Source organism: Ixodes scapularis, unplaced genomic scaffold (assembly GCF_016920785.2).
Source record: "Ixodes scapularis isolate PalLabHiFi unplaced genomic scaffold, ASM1692078v2 PGA_scaffold8__174_contigs__length_109621045, whole genome shotgun sequence".
NCBI lineage: Eukaryota > Metazoa > Arthropoda > Arachnida > Ixodida > Ixodidae > Ixodes > Ixodes scapularis.
In genome coordinates this window covers 76,453,717-76,472,158 of record NW_024609883.1, presented here as the reverse complement: position 1 = coordinate 76,472,158, position 18,442 = coordinate 76,453,717, and the positions used below count along the sequence as shown (strand labels likewise).

General features: G+C 46.2%; 1 protein-coding gene across 1 annotated transcript; it reads left to right on the top strand.

The window, feature by feature from the left end:
• The first annotated feature begins 5,091 nt into the window (after window positions 1-5,091).
• Window positions 5,092-12,153, top strand: LOC121833494. The gene is made up of 4 exons (XM_042286826.1): window positions 5,092-5,143; window positions 7,676-7,794; window positions 7,886-8,005; window positions 12,118-12,153. Exons 1-4 carry the CDS (start codon window positions 5,092-5,094, stop codon window positions 12,151-12,153), a joined length of 327 nt encoding a protein of 108 aa, XP_042142760.1.
• Window positions 12,154-18,442: the final 6,289 nt, after the last annotated feature.

Below are 18,442 nucleotides of genomic sequence, written 5' to 3'. Positions count from 1 at the left end.
CAATTTGCCAATTGTTAAGCAGGAATTTTCATAAACTTCGGCTCTCAGGGCATCCAAGAATACAAAACACAAAATAAAAGAAAAAAATTGATCTATGACGATTGTGAGTCGGCAACCTCCACCAACAGTAGAAGCATGCACTTTACTTCTTGAAAATTCTCGAAGAATGTGCACAATAAAAAAGTGCAATAAACCTTTCCAGGATGCAGTTTTTGTGTGCTTGTTTCCATCACCACTATATAAATCTTTGCAGAAACCTTAAGGCTCATAATCAAAATCCTAAACATCTGACACCTGCAGACCCCAGAGCTTCGAAGATAAAAGTTTATTGGTAAGTTACTCTACACTGTATTTCGTTCAAATTTTATGAACAAACCTGGATAGGAAAAAGCTTGATTTATCTTGATTTATGCAGAGAACGTCGGTATACACAGAACATGTTACCGAGCCATTCATTGGGGTTTACAAAAGTCATTGCAGGGGTTGTGTGTGTTTTTTTTTTTTGGTAGCATGTGATATTATTTTATGCTCTGTTATATTTTTATAAAATGGTGGGCACGAAATGTGTTTCTTGGTTCTTCTCACAAAACCGTTCGAACGCTAACGCCGAACGCCATAACGCCTGCGATCGGCGTTGGTATTTGTACAGTTAGTAAAGTTCACCGCAGTAAAGAAAAGGCCAGCTAGCTTTGCGTTTACCCGCAACCGGGTGTGACAGTGAAGCTTACGATATGTACATGGCACTGTGGTAGAATGCCGAGCTCACAATCGTAAGGTCGTGGTGCGATTCCTGCTAAAGCGCGTTTAAAAATTTGATATTTCTTTCAATTTACCATTTTTTTTGTACAGTTCTTTTTTTGAGTAGGATCCTAAACACTTCGCACATTTTTTCGTGGCTTTCCGTCACACTTTCTTCGAGGATCCCAGCCATGGACATAGGAATAAAGGGAAGCGACATACCGGCTCATGTCAGCCTGGAGAGAAAAATCCAAGTGAAGCCGAAATTAAAGGTTGCGGCCGGCGGAACGCCCCCAAGGGTTACCAAAACACAACCAAATCAGCTTTAAGCTCCAAATCAGCTCTGTGTTTCGCATAATTCGTCCAATAGCACCTTTAGGTTTTGGTGCTCGTTGGAGGAGTGTCCCTCCAAGCTAAACGTCTCCCCCGGCTTAACCGCTGGTGGCGTTATGTCGCCTACAGAAGCTTCCTACCTCCATGACCCCAGCATATTCGCCAAGAGCTAACATTTATATTTATATATATATATATATATATATATATATATATATATATATATTGACGGGTACCTTACGTGCTGCACTCCCGACGTTGTCTACGTCCTTGAGTGTCGGGTGTGTCGGATGCAGTATGTGGGACAAACCATAACAGCCTTCAATAAATTATTTAACAACCACCGATCCCATTCGACGAAATTACCCAGTCTTCCACTCTCTAAACACTTGGCACAAACTGACCGCTCATTTGACAAACTCTCTGTCATTCTGCTTCAATCCGGCTTTAGATCAAACATAGAACGGAGTTCAAGGAAGTCCATCTCATATACGAATTCGACGCGGTCAAGAGTGGCATGAATGGGAGCCCGGGGAGACCGAGTGGCGTACAGCTCATATGAACGGCCAAATTGTCGCCCCTTCCGATCCGCACCCCCCCCCCCCCCCCTCTCAGCTCCCCTCTCGCTTTTTGTCTAGCAGATGTATTGTGAGCGGCGCCCTTTGGCGCTTCTGGTCCGGTGTCGGAGTCGGACGGGCATTGGACCAAGTGTGCGGCACTCGCCTGTGGCGGGGCGAACGGGGGTCGGCTCCAGATGACTCGCTCTAACGGCCGCGTGTGGCTTCTTGCCCTTAAGGCCCTGCCTCCGCGGTTCCCTCATCGGGGGAGGTTTTTCGGGGCTGGGGACACCGTTGTGTTCCGCCTGTCGTAAATCTTAACTTCAAATATAATTGCTGTTGCCGTCCCTTTTTGGGGCATTTGTGTTGTTATGTTGTGCCTTCTGTCGTCTGTCTCATGTGCCGGTTTCTCCTCTCCCTCTCCGAGTGAGAATCTCGGCCACCATGTAACCCTATTCACTTTTATGTCACGCTTGAAGAAGGAGGGTCCCCCTCCGAAACGCCCGATTAAACTATCCAAGTTTGTTTGGACCTCGGTAGCTTTTTTTTACTTACATGCGAACTCCTAGGCTCCCCACAACTTGAAGATGTCATTTATATATATATATATATATTTAGGATAACTGAATGCTATTTTTACACGTTATAGTGATTAACCTGCGTTCTTTATTAATGTTGTGTTAGTTTTGATATACAAAGTGTTCAGCGGTAAACAAAAACAAACATGGCCAAACTTCCGGATTAGTAGATTGCTTCTGGTTGACCATGGTTTTTGCATACTTTTGAGGACCCGCGATGGGGAGTAGCGCGTACACTAAAAGTTTCAATGCCGAGGAAACACTTCGCACGTTCACAATTTTACTTACACTGGATTCACTCGGCTTCCTGATCCCCTTGATGAAAATAATTACCGATTACTCCTGAAAGAAATAACGAATGTCTCCAGGCATCGTGGGCGCATCTTAAACTACTACCTATTCGAGTCACCTTGCCCATATACATGTAAACCAATTAGGATATAAAAGTCGTTCAACTACTTTGTGAACGGAAAGCCTCGTCAATGGGCCCCCAAGAGCTGAAGATACGCACCAAGCTACCCTACGGGGGCGACGAGTCGAGTCTTGGCCCTAGCGAACAGTCTAACGAAAGTGTTTATTACGCTTTCCTCGATGCGACGCGAGTTTCTGTAATGTAATATTTTCTGATGCTTTGACTCGCTTCCCTAAAAATGTAAGTTTTCTTTGCAAGCGTTTTTTGTTACCTTGCTTTCTACGTGCTCCAATGGCCAGGTTGCCTGCCACCTGTCGCTATACGGGGAGATAGTCGGTCGAGTTGCATCAGCCTCTCGTTTCTTACGTAGCGCCATCCGTCAGTAGTATATCGAAGTAGTCGAGCACCGTCTTTTTAGCTGCGATCATCTAAACTCGGCGACCCTGGTGGCGTCACTCTTTTCATGGAAATTATAAAATTTCACTTTTGATTCTTTTTTTCGTGCTGGTGCGCATCGGCCACTCAAAAGCAAGGTACTGGCATTATTAGAGCGTAGCTCTCAAATATTTGCTCGCTAGCGATCCAAAAGCCGTCGAGCAATTATATATTGCGGGTCGCTAGACTGGTTCTTGTTGGACCAGTCATGCGCCCCTCTTTCGCCACGTCAACACGCTCCCGCCCATACCCACGCGGAGAAAGAGCCGGGGCATGTGTCTAAAGGAAGGTGGCTGATTGGTCCGACGGTCACGTAGCTTCCCCCGTAGTCTCAGCTTATTGGTGAACAGAGTGTAGATCAGCCAATGAGTGTGTGCTGCCACCCACCCATGAGGAAGCCCTGTTGTAGCCGGAACATTCGATTATATTTTTTTAATTAACCATAATATTTTTGCATCTCGATTTTGTGTCTACTGATTTACGTTATACGTCATCCCCCAAAATTAAGGTCTAAGTTAACAGTACGATAAACAACTTTCAACATACAATGAAAGTATTAAAAAAATAGCGTTGTCGGCATTGCGCATGCGCCGAACGCTACGTGCGATTTGCACGTTGCGTGTGCTATATTAGCGTATGCTATTTTTCAGTTGTTGCGTGCGAGCTCAGAGTCTTTGCGCTCCTTTAAGAAGGATTGGTGATGAAGAAGTTGGCTAAAAACAAGAATAGCACAGTTAAAAAATTGCGGCTCTGTCCTGACCGTGACTCCGGCCGCTTTGGCGGCGTCGAGAGCGCGACATAGGCAGCATCCTCGTGACTGCGCTTTAAGGCAGGCCGACATTGCACTATACGTGAGTTGCGCGTCTCAGACGGTTCGCAAGACTCGGCAAGGTGAGCAACGATCGCCGGCAAGTTGCTGCTTGCGACGCGAGAACGTTTCTCGGCGAAGGCGGCGAAAGTCAGTACACGATACCCCTCATTCAGAGGCAACGCAAGCGGACACGATCGGTCTACCGCTCCCGTCGCATTCTTATATCTAAACAAATTTAATACGTTACTCTGAATCAAAGAGCTTGGATTTTTTTATTAAAATGATTTAGTGTATCTTGGTGGCGTTGCGACCGCGAGACACTTGGGCTTTTGCGTCGCAGTGGAGAAACTCTATTCTAAAACACTCTTGCGAAGAGTGTGCTAACCCAAGCGCTAAAGTTAGCTCTAGCCTACGCTAAAATTGCGTACGTTATTCTAAAACTACCTATTATAGAGTAGTCCCGGACTAAATATTATATTTTTAGGAAGGTGAAGGATAGAGAAAAAGGGGGGAGGGGGGTGGAGGGGTCGCGGTGTGCTACCGCCTCGGGTGCCGCGTACCTTAGTGACGGCGCTGGTTCCAAGTTCCAACGAATAAAGAAATCTCGGCCCATACATCGTCCACTTCGGTCCGCAGAACTGCTGCGAATGCGGAGTTTCCTTCCAGACGGGTTTACTCACTCGCGACGCGTTTTTTTCTCCTCTCTTTGACTTACACATTGCATAAGAAAGTTTTGGCAAAAGCTTCAAACTTGGTGTTGCCGCACCGTGAAACAACGTACTGAGTGCCGCTAGCAATACCTATGATTTAAAATAAAATACCTTACGGAATCGACCGAGATAATTATGCACAAATTTGACTGAAGCCAAGCTGAGCGGGCAATATTTTTTTTTTGGATCACGCTTAAACGCTTCTCTATTTTGGGCCAACAAGAGAGAGGAACGAAAAACGCGAAGACACCTTCGATGTTACCATAAACTGTTCAACGTGCAGCGACTGTACTAGAAACACTGATGCAACAGCCTACCCAACTGTGCTAACTTTGCAATTTGTTACACAGGTTCACGCATAGACACGCACACACACCGACACAAAACAATACCACCTGTACCAATGCTACCAATACTTTAAACGGAAATTGTAAATTATTGACCGAATATTTGTTTTTCTACTGATTTTCTTACTGTTGATATCGTTTTTCCCTCTTCAGAACGAGATACAGAGGATATGGCTCGACTCGCTTGCGTATTTCTGCTCTTTGTGCTGGCCTATCAGTGTGGTAAATACTTTATTTTTCTTCCTTTGTTTGGGTGTTCTTGGAAACATGTCAGCGTAGACAAAATTTATCTCGATTTTCACTTCGCACATTCCTTAAACACAAGTACGCGACTCTTCGCTTTTAGGGAGAAATACACTCCGTGGCCCTGTTTAAGAAATATATATCTAGAAATGTGTTTTTATTTTACGAAACGTTGCATGAAAAATAGACAAATTATACTTGATGGTATTGGCTCGTCGTGCGCAGTGTTGCGCTCAGCCGGTAGGGACGCGACAGTTGAATCTCCTGCCCATAGTCTGAACAGAAACCGCAATACAATGAGTACACCGGAGGGAAGAGAACGACGTTTGGCTGGGGTTATATAAAGAATCCTTCATAGAAGACAAGCAGTGCTACTGAATTTCGACGTAGTCCAAAGGCCTGTCCATACGGGACACATCAAATAGCATAAAGCAACACTTCACCGTCATATCAATTGAAAGTTACTGTTCGGCTGTCCGTTTTATAGCGTAGCTCTTAGGCGCTTGTTTCGTGCTTGAGCGACGGCGTCGGCGTCGGTTTGGGTGTAACCGCGCGTTGCATTATAGGACGTTTCCCGTAATCACGTCACACGTGACGTCACGTGTAACGTCACGACGGTTACCCTTGTGAGGTTTTTAAGGGTTACCATCACGAGGCTTACAAGGCTTACCAGTGATCTCTATGTCTATACGCTGGATCGCGCTTGAACAGCTCCGCCTATAGACGGGAATACGGCTACGGTCGGCCATCTTGTTATAGAGTTATATTATCTCTAGCCATCATAGTAATATGGCGGACAACGCAATGGCGGCTGCGGCGGCAGGCTGCCACAAAATAGCCGTGGATCTAGTACACTGTACCGTGGGTGATATTTCGTGCCTGATTGAAGTTGTTCGACGAAGCAGATTCTTGAAACACGGCGTGAATGGTAGGCTCATCTTTGAGGACCCGGCAAAAGTTCTACCAAAGCGCAACACCGGGGGAAAGCAGCGCAGCACGCATTGACAGCAGACACCGTACCGGCGTCTGCTTTTGACGCTTCTTTCGATGCGAATTTCCATGCGTGCTGTGCTGCATTTCCTCGGTGCCGTGATTTCGTGAAACTTTCACCGGCTCCTCAAAGATCCGGCTACCGTTCATGCCGGGTTTCAAAAATATGTTTTGTCAAACAATTTTAATCAAGCACGAATTATCACCCACGCTATTCTGATATCAGCCTGCCACCACAACTGCCACAACGCTGTGTGCCATGGATGGATGATACTGGCTGCAGCAGCTGTACCTTGGCTAGAGGTATAACTCTACCAAAAAGATTGCCGCCAGTGGGTTCATTCGCGGAGCGGGCAAACGCGATCCAGCAATATCACACCAAGCGTTCGGCGCATGCGTTACGCCGCCATAACTTTAGTTCGCAGGAGACAAGCAGCAGTGCAAGACAAGGCTCGTGCTGTCTCGCGCTGACCACGCCCAGAGCTCCAGCGAGGTTGTCGCACATTTCAGAAAGACTAAAGTTCGCTCGATTCATTGCGGCAGCGGTGGCGTGGCCAAACAGGCTGGTGAGATCGGTCTGTTGTTATAGAGATCAGTGAGGCTTAACCTCACTAGGGTCACAAGGGTCACGAGGGTTACACTCACAAGAGTCTCGGAGTGTTACCCTCACGAGGGTTACGAGGACTACCCTCACGAAGGCCACGAGGGTTACCCTCACGAAAGTCACGTAGGTTGCCTTCCCGAGGATCACGAGGGCTACCATCGTGACCCTCGTGAGGGTCACGAGGGTAATGTCACGACGTTACCGTCACGTGTGACGTCACGTATGACATAATTATAGGAAACGCGAAATGAACGTAATCTCTTTGTAATGCACCATTGATTTAAAAATAAATTCGAGCAATGATCTCAAAACTTCAAGTAGAAAAAAACAAAAAAAAAAAAACATGGTTGCATAACGATGGCGCACTTAGTACCGACGGATGTCCTCAGCATGTCGTCTGCTTTCTTTACCTGCTCGGCTGCATCTTTCACGCTGCTTCCGATGCATCCATCAATTCGCGCGCCAAAGCACCCCGCCACTCGACTCGGTCGTTTGCATCGCCGTCCACCGTTGACCCTGGGAAGTTTTTAGGCTCTATCCTTTACAGAAAGGGATATACGCCCTGCAATTTTACGAAATCAAATCCACGGGAGAAATAGGCCTTCGATGAAAGGTCTATATTGCTACGCGCAGTCGCCGATTTTTACGGCCGACTCTAGAACGAGGATAGACTCAAAAAAAAAATAAAAAAGCCGGAGACAACGGACGAAAAAGTGGATAGCAAGCAAGCCTTTTCGGCGTTTCAAACACGATATATTTGCTACCGTCGTCAAATACCTATGCAGATTGGAAATGTGCTTAGTATACCACTCGATTCAGCCGATAATGTTCTCACCCACTGATTATGATTGACTACCGTGGTTCTGAGGCGTAATTCTTATTAAATGCACAAGACAGCTTTACCATTGTTGTTCCAGCTGACGTGGTAAACGGTGCGGTGAAAGCGGAAGACCTTCCAAGCTTCGTGGGGAATAAAGGAGAATTCTTTGAAAAATTGAAGGAGCTTTGTTACCACCATCACTACACGAGGGATGTTGTGAGTATAAAAAACAACAATTTAAGAAACACTAAACATTCGATTTCATATATTGTGTCCTTTGTAAGCTAAAGAACATTTTTCTTTCTAGCTTTCAGTTCACTTATCTCACTGCTCCGTTTTCTGCTACCTCGGTCCTGTCTTGAGACATGGTGGAGGGTCTTCTTTACTACAGCTAACAAACAGAGAACCATGCAGCAATGTTGGCGGGGTGAGTCAGAAGCCCAAACTTCATTTCTTTTATGCCCTACCATTAAATCCAGAATTTTAATCACGGCCATGAAACTTTGGGGTTCCATCTGGTCACCCTGAAGCGAAGTTCGTCTTAATGTCTATGTCGTATGCCACGGAAAGTGTAAAGTTAATTGGAACGAAAATAAACTCGGCGTCTTCATATCTTAGCTGAGACATGCACCATCATTTTTGTCAAGTACTACACGAAGCATGCCCCTCATGCTATAGCGCATTTGTCGCTGCATGCGAATGCCTAAATTCCTACTAGAAACGGATATGCTTGATTTACCTTGATCCTACGGGTGAAGTCGGTATCCCAGAACACGTTGGATTTGCTAGCTCCCCCACACTTCTGCGGCTTTTTTGAAAACTTTCCGTGACATCAAATCACGCGAGACTGTCATGTGATATTGTCACGCGATTACTCACACTTTTCCAACTCTTGGCTTGCCGCCCTGCAAGAACCTGCAGTGCATTCCTATTGTAAATTGCCCTATGCGGTCTGTCCTTTGCAATAATAACAAACAATGGCTCAAATAGCGCGTGGCAAAGTCGCCGGGCGGGAAGCCAGACGCCGAGGAAGACGGAACTGAGCTCCAATGTTCTTTCTTCCCAGCGCGTGAGAGATGAGGAGCCTTTCTTCACGTAGCACCTCTTATGAGTCTGTATTGTTGTGGCAAAATCAATAAACAAAAAAAAAAAAAGTTGTAGCGACGTGACGGATTCGCTTTCAGAAGTCTCTTCTCGGCGCGATGGTTGAGTGTATATGGTTTGAAATTTTCGTGTCTTGGGTTCGATTCTCGTCAGGTGATGTTCGGGATTGCTTTCTCTCCTATCAACATTTCTTTGCATCTTTGTTGTCATTTCAGGAGATAATAATTATAAAAAAAAAATAGGCGATTTAATCTCAGGAGAAAGTTAATTTCTCCTGAATTTCGTCCATCATGTTTTTGTGGCGGTTTCGATAGCTTTTATTCCCGCCTTCTACGGTGATCCAAGCCCCTGAACAGATTCCGTGTAAACGTTTTAAAGCATGTGCTTAAAATAGCAATTACTCTCCTGCTGGGTTTGCCAAGCATTTTGAGGTACAGTTCGTCTCGCAGGGGTTTTACAAACATGAATTGCTTATATCCACATCTGTCTGAGGTTAGCGAGTGTAGATGGTATGTTTAAAGGTATTTTCGTCAAAACACGATGAAGAGTCAAATGATTGACTGCAGTGGGCCAAACGGAATGCCGGAGGGAAGTACGTGAAAATGCAACGTCCCAGAGCCCTTTTGCCGTCACATGCCTTTCGATCCTTTACCAAAATAACTCACGGAGTCATAGCATACATAAATATTCAAGTAATGTCAAAAGTTACTATAGAAGTAGAACCAAGGCAAGCGATTGAAAGGCTGAAAAGTGGGCACATCGGTTATTCAGCCCCACGTTCCGGTTGAAAGCATTTTTTTTTCCAAAATGCAAAAAAAAAGTAACTTTTTTTTTGGGGGGGGGGGGGGGGAGGGTTGTTTTCAACGTTAGGAGGGTTTGTTGTTTGAGTGACTGTTATCATGGATTTGAAAGGAGGTCGTCTGGGTCAGTTTTGGTTGGTATGAAAGGAAGGGAGGTAGCATGTGTCATTGGTTCAGTTTGAGCTGTCGTTGATGGAGTGGAGAGGAGGTGTTTCGACCTTTGCAGAGGAGGGTTGTGGTGTATGTATAAGAGCGGAGGTGTTCAAATAAACTAGAAGCTGTGTTTGAGACTTGTTGTTGTTTTGTCCGTTTTTTTTATTTTTCCGTGTCTCCGGTTTACGATGGAAGTTCTTCACCATCTCGCCTGTGCTTTTACCCTTTCTCTGCAAGAAAAAACACGTTTCTTTGTTTGTTTTTTTCTTTCTTCTTGTGTAAAACTGGTCAAGATATTAGAGGATAAAAAGTCAGCCATGCGCGTTACGTCATTTTTTTAACTATTTTTGTTCACGCTGCGCCCTTGCAAAGCTCGGCGAAAGACTCTGCACGCACCTCACCTGGCCACCCCACCGTGTCCTTCGCATCATTAAGTTCGTCTGCTATGGTCAGCGTAACCATTGCAACGAAGTGTCAGCTGAGTGAATTCACACATTAAGGTACAGTCTGAAGCCAGAAACAGCTGACACCATAATGCGAATACCGACTGCTGAATTTAACCTGGCAACGCTAGTTGAATTCGGACGCGTCGGTGCGGCGGTCGACGCTGGGAGCGGGAAGGGGTCGTCTGGATAACCCCTGACGGTTCCAACGAGGCTTGGCGGAAGCTCGAACCTGAGATTACGTACTTTTAGAAGACTGCATTCTATACTCCGTTCGCAATTAAGCTGAGACTGTAGCCGAAAGTACAAGTGAGAGGTAGACCCCGCTCCTGGCTTTGATACATGCATTTATAGCGCGAGTGTTCCTTCTCCGGAAGAAGGCTTCAAAGCAGCGACCTCGAGCTCTCGTGGTTGTGGTATTGCCTACCGTCTCAGCTTAAGGGTGTACGGAATATAGAGGTACTACACTCTTATCGCGGGAGCTCATGCCCTTTCGTCGAAGCATTCCCGCTTTCCACAGCGTTCGATCTACTAAATCTCTATTTTACGGAATCTTATATTCCGTTCACCCTCAAGTTGACGCTAGAAGGTCCGCCCTCAGTGTGAGCTTTATGCCCTTGCTAAAGCAAGTATGAATGCGCAGGCCCGCGCAACCAAAGAACTGCGAAAGCCACCGAGCTTATGCTGAAGGCGGAGCTTCTTGTCTCCGCTTAAGGGTGAACAAATTATAGTTGATCGAACGCTAGAGCTCTGCTGGACCCGCTCTCGACTGTGTACGATCTGCTAAAACTCTCTAAGTAAAACGTACACCGCGGAAAGCAGCGGGCGCGGGCTTAATTCATACTATGAAGTGACGAGACGAGTTTCTTCTATAGCAAACAGAGCTCTAGAGTAAGGTCTCCTAAAGGCTCTGTTATACTCCGACGTCGAGCGTAGCAAACACTGCGTAGCGCAGAGCACACAGCTACTGATTGGCCACAGATATCGAGTTCCAGCTCGCCGGCTAATCAAAGGTCTACAATTTGGGCTACGCTGCGTGCGCTGAGCTCAACAACGGAGAATATCAGAGCCTTGAATTCCCTCATTTTTAATTTCTTTTTTTTTTTCGGAGTGGAGCGAAACGAAACGATTGGTGAACGTGCGTAAGGCGGTCTGCTTGAAGGTCTAGTTTAAGACCCTAGGCTTTGCTTGAGCATCTGTTTATAGGGCAACGGTCGGAAATTCATAGTATCATGATACCAGGAATACATCCGAATATGTATTTTAATGAAGACATAGAAAATAGAGATGGACACATTGTACCGCGACGCAGAAATACAAATATAAAACGTAGTAGAAGAATACTCTCCAAATTGATATGTATCAGGAAACTGTCCAACCTTAAACTTACGAGTTGCTAGCCCGCAAAAATTAGGAGACAACTGCATATGGTACGGATTCGGTGACGTGACAGAAATCTTAACCTCGCCCGCATTGAAATAAATTTAGCATTAAAAAGGTGCATTCGCATCATGGGTAAGCAATTAACCTATGGGCGACTGCTCGAATTAGCAGATTACAGCTTCTTTTATAAACAATGTACGCTCAGAACGATTCCAAGACATAACACGATAATTGCCAAAAAGGAAGTAGGATTTTCCGGAAGAAAGACGGTAGGTTAGACTTAGAGGAAGACTTGGCCGATGGTAATAGTAGGAGCAAATTAAACTTAAGAAATTTAGCGGATATTTTGGCAGGCAGACGATTTGGACCACGCAATTGGCGTAAAGCCAGCGATGCCCGAGTTGTCTTAGTACGCCTAAAAATATCAATAATATATTAAAGGAGTGGCTCGTTCTGCATCGAATAATTCAGCAAAAAATGAACATGAAATACAGAGATCAAACCTCCCCGTGAGAGGATATAAATTATGCACAAACAAAAAAAGTAAGAAGCTAAGCATTACATTTGTCTGTCCAGCTTAGAATTAAAGCCGGTCATTGTGAACATAAACGTGAATAATTAAGTTGTGCAAGTTAAATCGATGCATTGTTTTTCAGATATGCATCCGAGGAGTATGCGCCTACGAGTCATGAAGCAGTCAAGTATCCAGGCCGATGCCAAATACTTCAACGAAAAACTCGGTTTTTGTAATATGATAAAAAAACAGAACTGTAGCCAATAAAGATTTTCTTACAATTTCTTACAAAACGAGGTGATAATTATCATGCCATGCATCATTTTTAATGTGATAGCATTCTGTAGCTACGTCATCCGGTTTTCGCGATACGATCTTTGATCTTGAAGCGCTGTGCCTATGAGCGGCGCGCGCGTGAGCCGCCATATGCGGAGGCGCCTCGTGGCGGCGCTGCTTTCCGCATAGGCAGCACATCCGTATTCGCAGGCGCTGCGCGTCGTTCTACAGGTCGTCCTCGAGGTCGTCCTTGAGATCGGCCCAGAGGTCGTCCCAGAGGTCGTTTCAGTCATCGTCCTTGAGATCGCCCGAGAGGTTGTCCTAGATGTCGTACTAGACGTCGTCCTTGACGCCGTGCTAGACGTTGTCCTTGATGTCGTCCTAGACGGCGTCCTTCAGGTGGTCTTAAAGGTCGTCCTTGAGATCGCCCTAGAGGTTCTCCACGACGTCTTCCTGGACGTCGTTCTACAGGACAACGTCGAGGATGACAAGCCTAGACAAGCGGTAGTATGCACACATTCACATTTTCACCCAAGCTAAGAGGCAATTATCGGTTTCAGTTGAGCTAGCTGGTGCATGGTGTACGATGGTGGTGAAACAGCTTAAACTAGAGCCACTAAATGAGCAGCGCTTAGAGTATCGGCACTCCCTTCCCCGACCACTCTACCTCTGCATTGATGAGGCCGCCACAATCTTGGTGCTTGTGCACAGCAGACGCAACTGCCGATTTTCGTGATTGAAAAGTGCGGCTTCCTTAGCATTACATTCGGTGTGAGGAAGCTCCTGTAATATTTCTTTGCTTTGTCACGAGCTGTTAAAACATTTGAGGAGGACAGAAATACGTTTTCTGGGATTTCAGACAAAGCTTTAGAAAATTGGCAGCCATGATTTTAAGCCACAATATGGACAAGTACCCTTACTCTGAAGCGTAGTTTTTGGTGGCACTAGATTCAACATTAAAGGATTACAGATAGACAGGACAAGAAAGGCACACGAGGTTGCAATGATGGTCGGCAAACAGCTTGATCATTAAGCGATCACACAGAGACGAAAGCTTAAACCTTGTTGTCGGCTTGCCTTGCTGCATACCCGACCCGGAGGAATAACACAGAGCCAACGGTTTCAACAACAAGCAACTACATCTAATGGGAGATGGACGAGACGATTAACATGGTTACCAGAGGCGCCTGAGTCCAGGCAGCGATTCCCCGTGCGCCGTCTGTGATCTGCCTTATCAAGGCGGCGCATCCGATGCGCGCATGGCTTGCGTGACGTCGCCGCACGCGAGATAAGTTCGGCACCTTTGCCTCGCAGACGGGCAACTGGGCTGGGAAGCAGCCAGGGTGCCGACAACCTTTACACAAAGGCGAAGCAATCGCTCAATTTCCAAGTGGCGCACTGCAGTCACGCTGACGTCAATGATTCAATCCTAAACCAGCCGTAAAATAAAGTGTTCAGTCAAAATTTGCATTGTTGTATTCACAGTGAGCTGCGTCGTGAGCCTCATGACAAATGCTACTGCAATTCATAGACAACCAACAATTGTGGTTTTCGCAGCCACTTTTTGTACACCTTAGAAACAATGACGTGTCGTGATGTTTCGGATGGGGGGGGGGGGGGGGGGCGTTTTCATAGAGTCCAAGAGTAGGTACGCAAAACGATGAGGTAGAAGCAAGTTCAAACTGACCGACGCGAGCAAGCTAGCCAGCCGAACGGTGCAGTCTGCCAATACCGGAATTACCCTGATTAAGAGCCATGTATACAGAAAGTTTGGTCAATGGAAGGCGCGGGCAGAGCCAGGGCGTGCAAGAGACGTAGAAAGTGGGCTTGACATGCTTTCTTGGCCAACAAGAAGCATAAAAGAATATCCTAGCGGTGGTATAGGGAGAAACTGTTTCAATCAAATGTATATATTGGTATATGGTGTTAATAAGCACGTAAAGGTGGTAGCCCTCCATGGTTGAGAATAGAGAGCTCGTGATGTTTCGATCATGATCATGCAGAAAGATGTAAGAAAGAAATGTGCCGCTCGACTCTGTTTTGCTCAGACAGAGTGCGACCACTTGGACGGCCGCTTGGACGGCAAATTCCCGGCCCTCGGCGCTTGGCGTACGGATTATGTCGATCGTTCCGCTAGCAGCACTCTTCCACCGCGATTTTTTAATGACCGTGATTGAAACATCACGTTCACGATATTTTCAGTCACCGAGAGTTTCTCCGGCGGACTTATTAGGCTTGCTTTTCGCGACCACCGCCACGGTATTCTTTCCGGCTTCTAGCTGGCCACATTCCAACTTGTAAAGACGCCCTGTGACCCGCCCAGCCCGCTTTCGGCCAATGCGCCTCCTCATTTGTCTCCTATACTTCCCAACGAATGGCCAAACTCTCTACATATACTGCTCTGCCCGATCGTAAATGCAGTAGTTGTTTCTATATGTACTATATGCTTATTCGTAACGACTACGATTACTCCATGGCCTTAGATATACAACAAACTGGCGACGAGGTGTCAAACTAGTGCACAAAATTTAAGGGCGAAAACGAGCTGGTGTACATTGCACATGGTTGAAAAAATCTCGAGACTGCGGGTAAACGACACAACACTAAAAAGTCTGTTGAGAGTTTTTAGTGTTGTGTCGTTTACCCACGGTCTCCAGGTTTTTTCAACCATGTGTCAAAATTGATCAGATCTATCAAGGCTTCTTTCTTTCTCCCTGCGTTTTTGGCGTATTTACCACACAGTTAAATTTTTAATACCCTTATTCGTGCAAATGGTTCCTCCTCTGGCTATCGCCTTTATTCGTGTAGGGGTTTTAGCCGCCGGAGGTGAATAAAACCGAGTAACTGCTAACGCCCTAAAAACAATATGGCGGCCATCAGCATGCGACAGGCGATATAATTAAAACGCTTGGCGATCCGTACGCGGCTTCTAGCCGGAGCGAGAGCATACGGCTCGCACGCGCATTTGGTGTCTACTGTAGGCGCAAAAAACTTTCCAAAGATCTCTATTTCAAAGCGCCAGCACCGCAAGTAATACGAGTAAGGCCGAAACCGCTGGAGGCTGAGCAGCCAAGATTGTCGCCGGAGCCTCGCTAGGCCTGCTTAATGCCGGTCGGATTTTCATGGCATAAGAAGCGTTTATAAAAAAAAGTGATAGCTTTACAAACACTGGCATGCTGTCTTTATTGAACACAACGCCCACTTTCCGTAAGCGACAACGAATCGCTCCGACACCCTCTATCGACAGCGGCTAGGAGGTATCGCACTCGCGCTTCGTGTGGCTCTCGATCAACTAATGCCCGTGCGCGTATTTCGAAATCCTACCCATTACAGGGGGGTGGAGCTAAGGAAAAAACAAAAAGAAACAAAACAAATGCATGTCAGCTCCTATTGGTCCAGGTGACTATAACGTCACTGGCTGTTTCCTTTAGCGGCAGCAGCCCCTTTCTATTTATGTTTTGTTTTAATTACAAATTTGCTGTAATAGGCACTTGCGCGGGGTGCAAGAATGGTTAAAATAGTTGGCGATGCATTTAATTAGGAACAAAACTCGTTGCGCTAGCGTTAAATAACGTCCAAAGATGCGATTGCACTGCCCAGACGACACGGACCGACGTGTTTACGCTGATGTGCGCGCGGGTTTTATCTCGCACACTTCCAAAGGTTTGTGGTTTCTAGTTCATGTCATTGTGTTTTTATAGTCTTGAGCATCTCCGTGCAATGAAAGACGTCGTACTCAAGAATGCCAGTGCCAGTTTGATGTAGGCGATACTGTTTGTATTGTACGCCGAACTAGTGAAGCCTTTAAGCCTAGCTGGAGAAAAGACGATAGACTTGTTTGCATTTATAACGTTAAATGTCGTGTTCGAAAGGTACGCACAATGCCAGACCAACTGAACCAGTCCCACAAAAACAGTTGTTTAGACTGGTGCTGGGCAGCGAGTAGCGCACATCCGGGAAACTGCCTATGATAGCAGCCAACCTCGCTCAACTCCGAGACATATCTGAAGGGTTCCACACCGCGGGAGACTGCAACACCAAATTTGACTGGCAGGAGTACCGCGGAGTCGCACAGGTTCGCTTGCGAAGGACCTTAACACGGTTATATGCGAAATATAAGATAGTCACACCTTAGGGACGCTTATCGAAGCTTTGTCATGCACTTGTAAAGAATCACAAAATCTGCAACTCAAAATTTGTTTCTAAAATAATGCGGGTTGACTCAATACCTCCTCAAACTGTGCAACCTCGTTTGAATATTTCAACCAACCTAGGCCTTACCTAGGCCTTCACAGTCATGACGCAGTCTCTCAAAATGAACAATGTCGTCCAGTCACCGTATCAAATGAAAAAAAAAAAGAGTTTGCTGGACCGTTGTAGGATTAAAGAAAGTGTATTTAGAAATCGGTAAAAATATTACAAATGTGCAAATGAACTTGAATCCTACTCAGTTTCTGTAAACTTATTTTCCGGGTCTTGTCACCCTCCCGAAGCTTTGGCGAAGTTCTTCATCTGCTTGGTCATCGAATCCAGGTGCTGGATTCAACGTCTTGCGGGCACCGACCAATCTTAAAATGGCCATGCCTCAGGCACCTGCCAGAAGTGAAAATAGTTGGGTGGGTCCCTTCAAGTCACTGCCAAGAGTTGCTCCTGCGGGTGAATTATCATTCCAGCTTTTCGTCTTCAGGTGCCCTGGGCCGCTGCCGAGAATTCCCGCAAGGGCCTCGGGTCATTACAGAGTTTGTCTGGTAGTCGCTCAAACACTCATCTGGATGATCGTCGGAGTCGACTTGCACGGAACACGCCAGACTCGGTTGTTCAACCCTTGCGACTAGCTGCTCGCTCCCGGTTGGTTCGCCCTTCCTCTTCCTGGCTGGATCCCCTTCGCCAGAAATTAGTTTCACTATATTTCTCATCTGCCATGTTGTGCAATATGTACACAGTTATCAGTCACATCACTTTGTAGCCCTAAAATAATTATGTTGTGTGTGTGTGTGTGTTTAGGCAGCCAGAATTTAGGCTCAGCGGGCATCAAGTGTCTCAGCTGTAGGTGAGAAATGTAGCCAGTGCAGTACCCCTGCTAGCCTAGGGTCTTTAACGTCCACTAACATCCGAACCAACACGATATATTTTCCTGCACAACCATATGGTACAGCCTACAATCTCCCCATTTTAACTATGTCTTTAATTAAATATAAACTTTAACCAGTATATTGTTCAGTAACGCTAGAACATGCAATCTTTCCTAGCTACCAAGGCTTTCCACCTCCGGTATTGCAGCTTGGGGCTCATACAGCAAAAGCTTCTGCCACACGCAGTTTTAGCTTGTCTTAATAATTGGGGTTGGGGGGATATTTATAGAGCATATAGTTGGTCAGCCATTTCAAAGTTGCCACGAGTAACTCGCTGTAGATGAGCAATTTAGTCAATGCAGTACAACCGCTAGCCTGGGGTGTTTAACGTGCAGAAGTGATATACAACCGCACGCCAGTACGGTGCTCATCCAGATTGAAACGAGCAGGGGTGGCGATTGAGCCCAGGATCCCTGGGTTCTGCAGCGCGAGCTTTCGCTCCACGTGCTCCGAGCTGGTGTGAAACGACTGGCGTTCTCACGAAGCTCTCTAGAAAAGTTCAAGCCTCGAAAATCAAAAGATCAGTTCATTAGTGTAGAGTGCGAGCCAAATGAACGCAAAAATACTGTCAACAAGTTGATCCCTCTAAGACATTTACAGCATTTATGTCTCAAATCGCCAGATCTGAAACTGGAAAAGCCTGCGAGATAAATTTTCTCTGTTTATTTTTCAACATCACGCATCGTCGCAACGGTTTACGTATTTCGCGGCTCTGTTGGCCTATCAGGCGCCAAAAAGGTTACGATGCTGCGCGAGAGATGCGCCAAGCACTGAAAGGGCTCCGCAGGCCTTTGCAAAGTCTCAACGACAAAGCAGCCTCTTGTAACACCAGTGAGTTAACGGTGCTCGAAATTCCCACGCTCATATTTCAGCAGAGCGATCGCGGTCGGCCAGATCGAGGCCCAGTCGGTTCTCATGCCGCGTTGGGTACGCCGTTGCTGTCTTGTACCGACATCTGAACCAGCTCGCTCAAGGCTGCATGTGGGCCAAATATACGAGCCTATAGCGCGATATAGTGTCGTTACGACGTGTAAAAATTAGTTCTCACCTTGACAGAAA

Excerpts from the sequence above, each read along its gene's own strand:
- LOC121833494 (XM_042286826.1), top strand. The coding sequence starts at position 5,092 with ATGGCTCGACTCGCTTGCGTATTTCTGCTCTTTGTGCTGGCCTATCAG. Across the intron at positions 5,144-7,675 it reads TGTGCTGGCCTATCAGTGTG|CTGACGTGGTAAACGGTGCG; the intron begins GTAAATACTTTA and ends TTGTTGTTCCAG. Across the intron at positions 8,006-12,117 it reads CATGCAGCAATGTTGGCGGG|ATATGCATCCGAGGAGTATG; the intron begins GTGAGTCAGAAG and ends ATTGTTTTTCAG.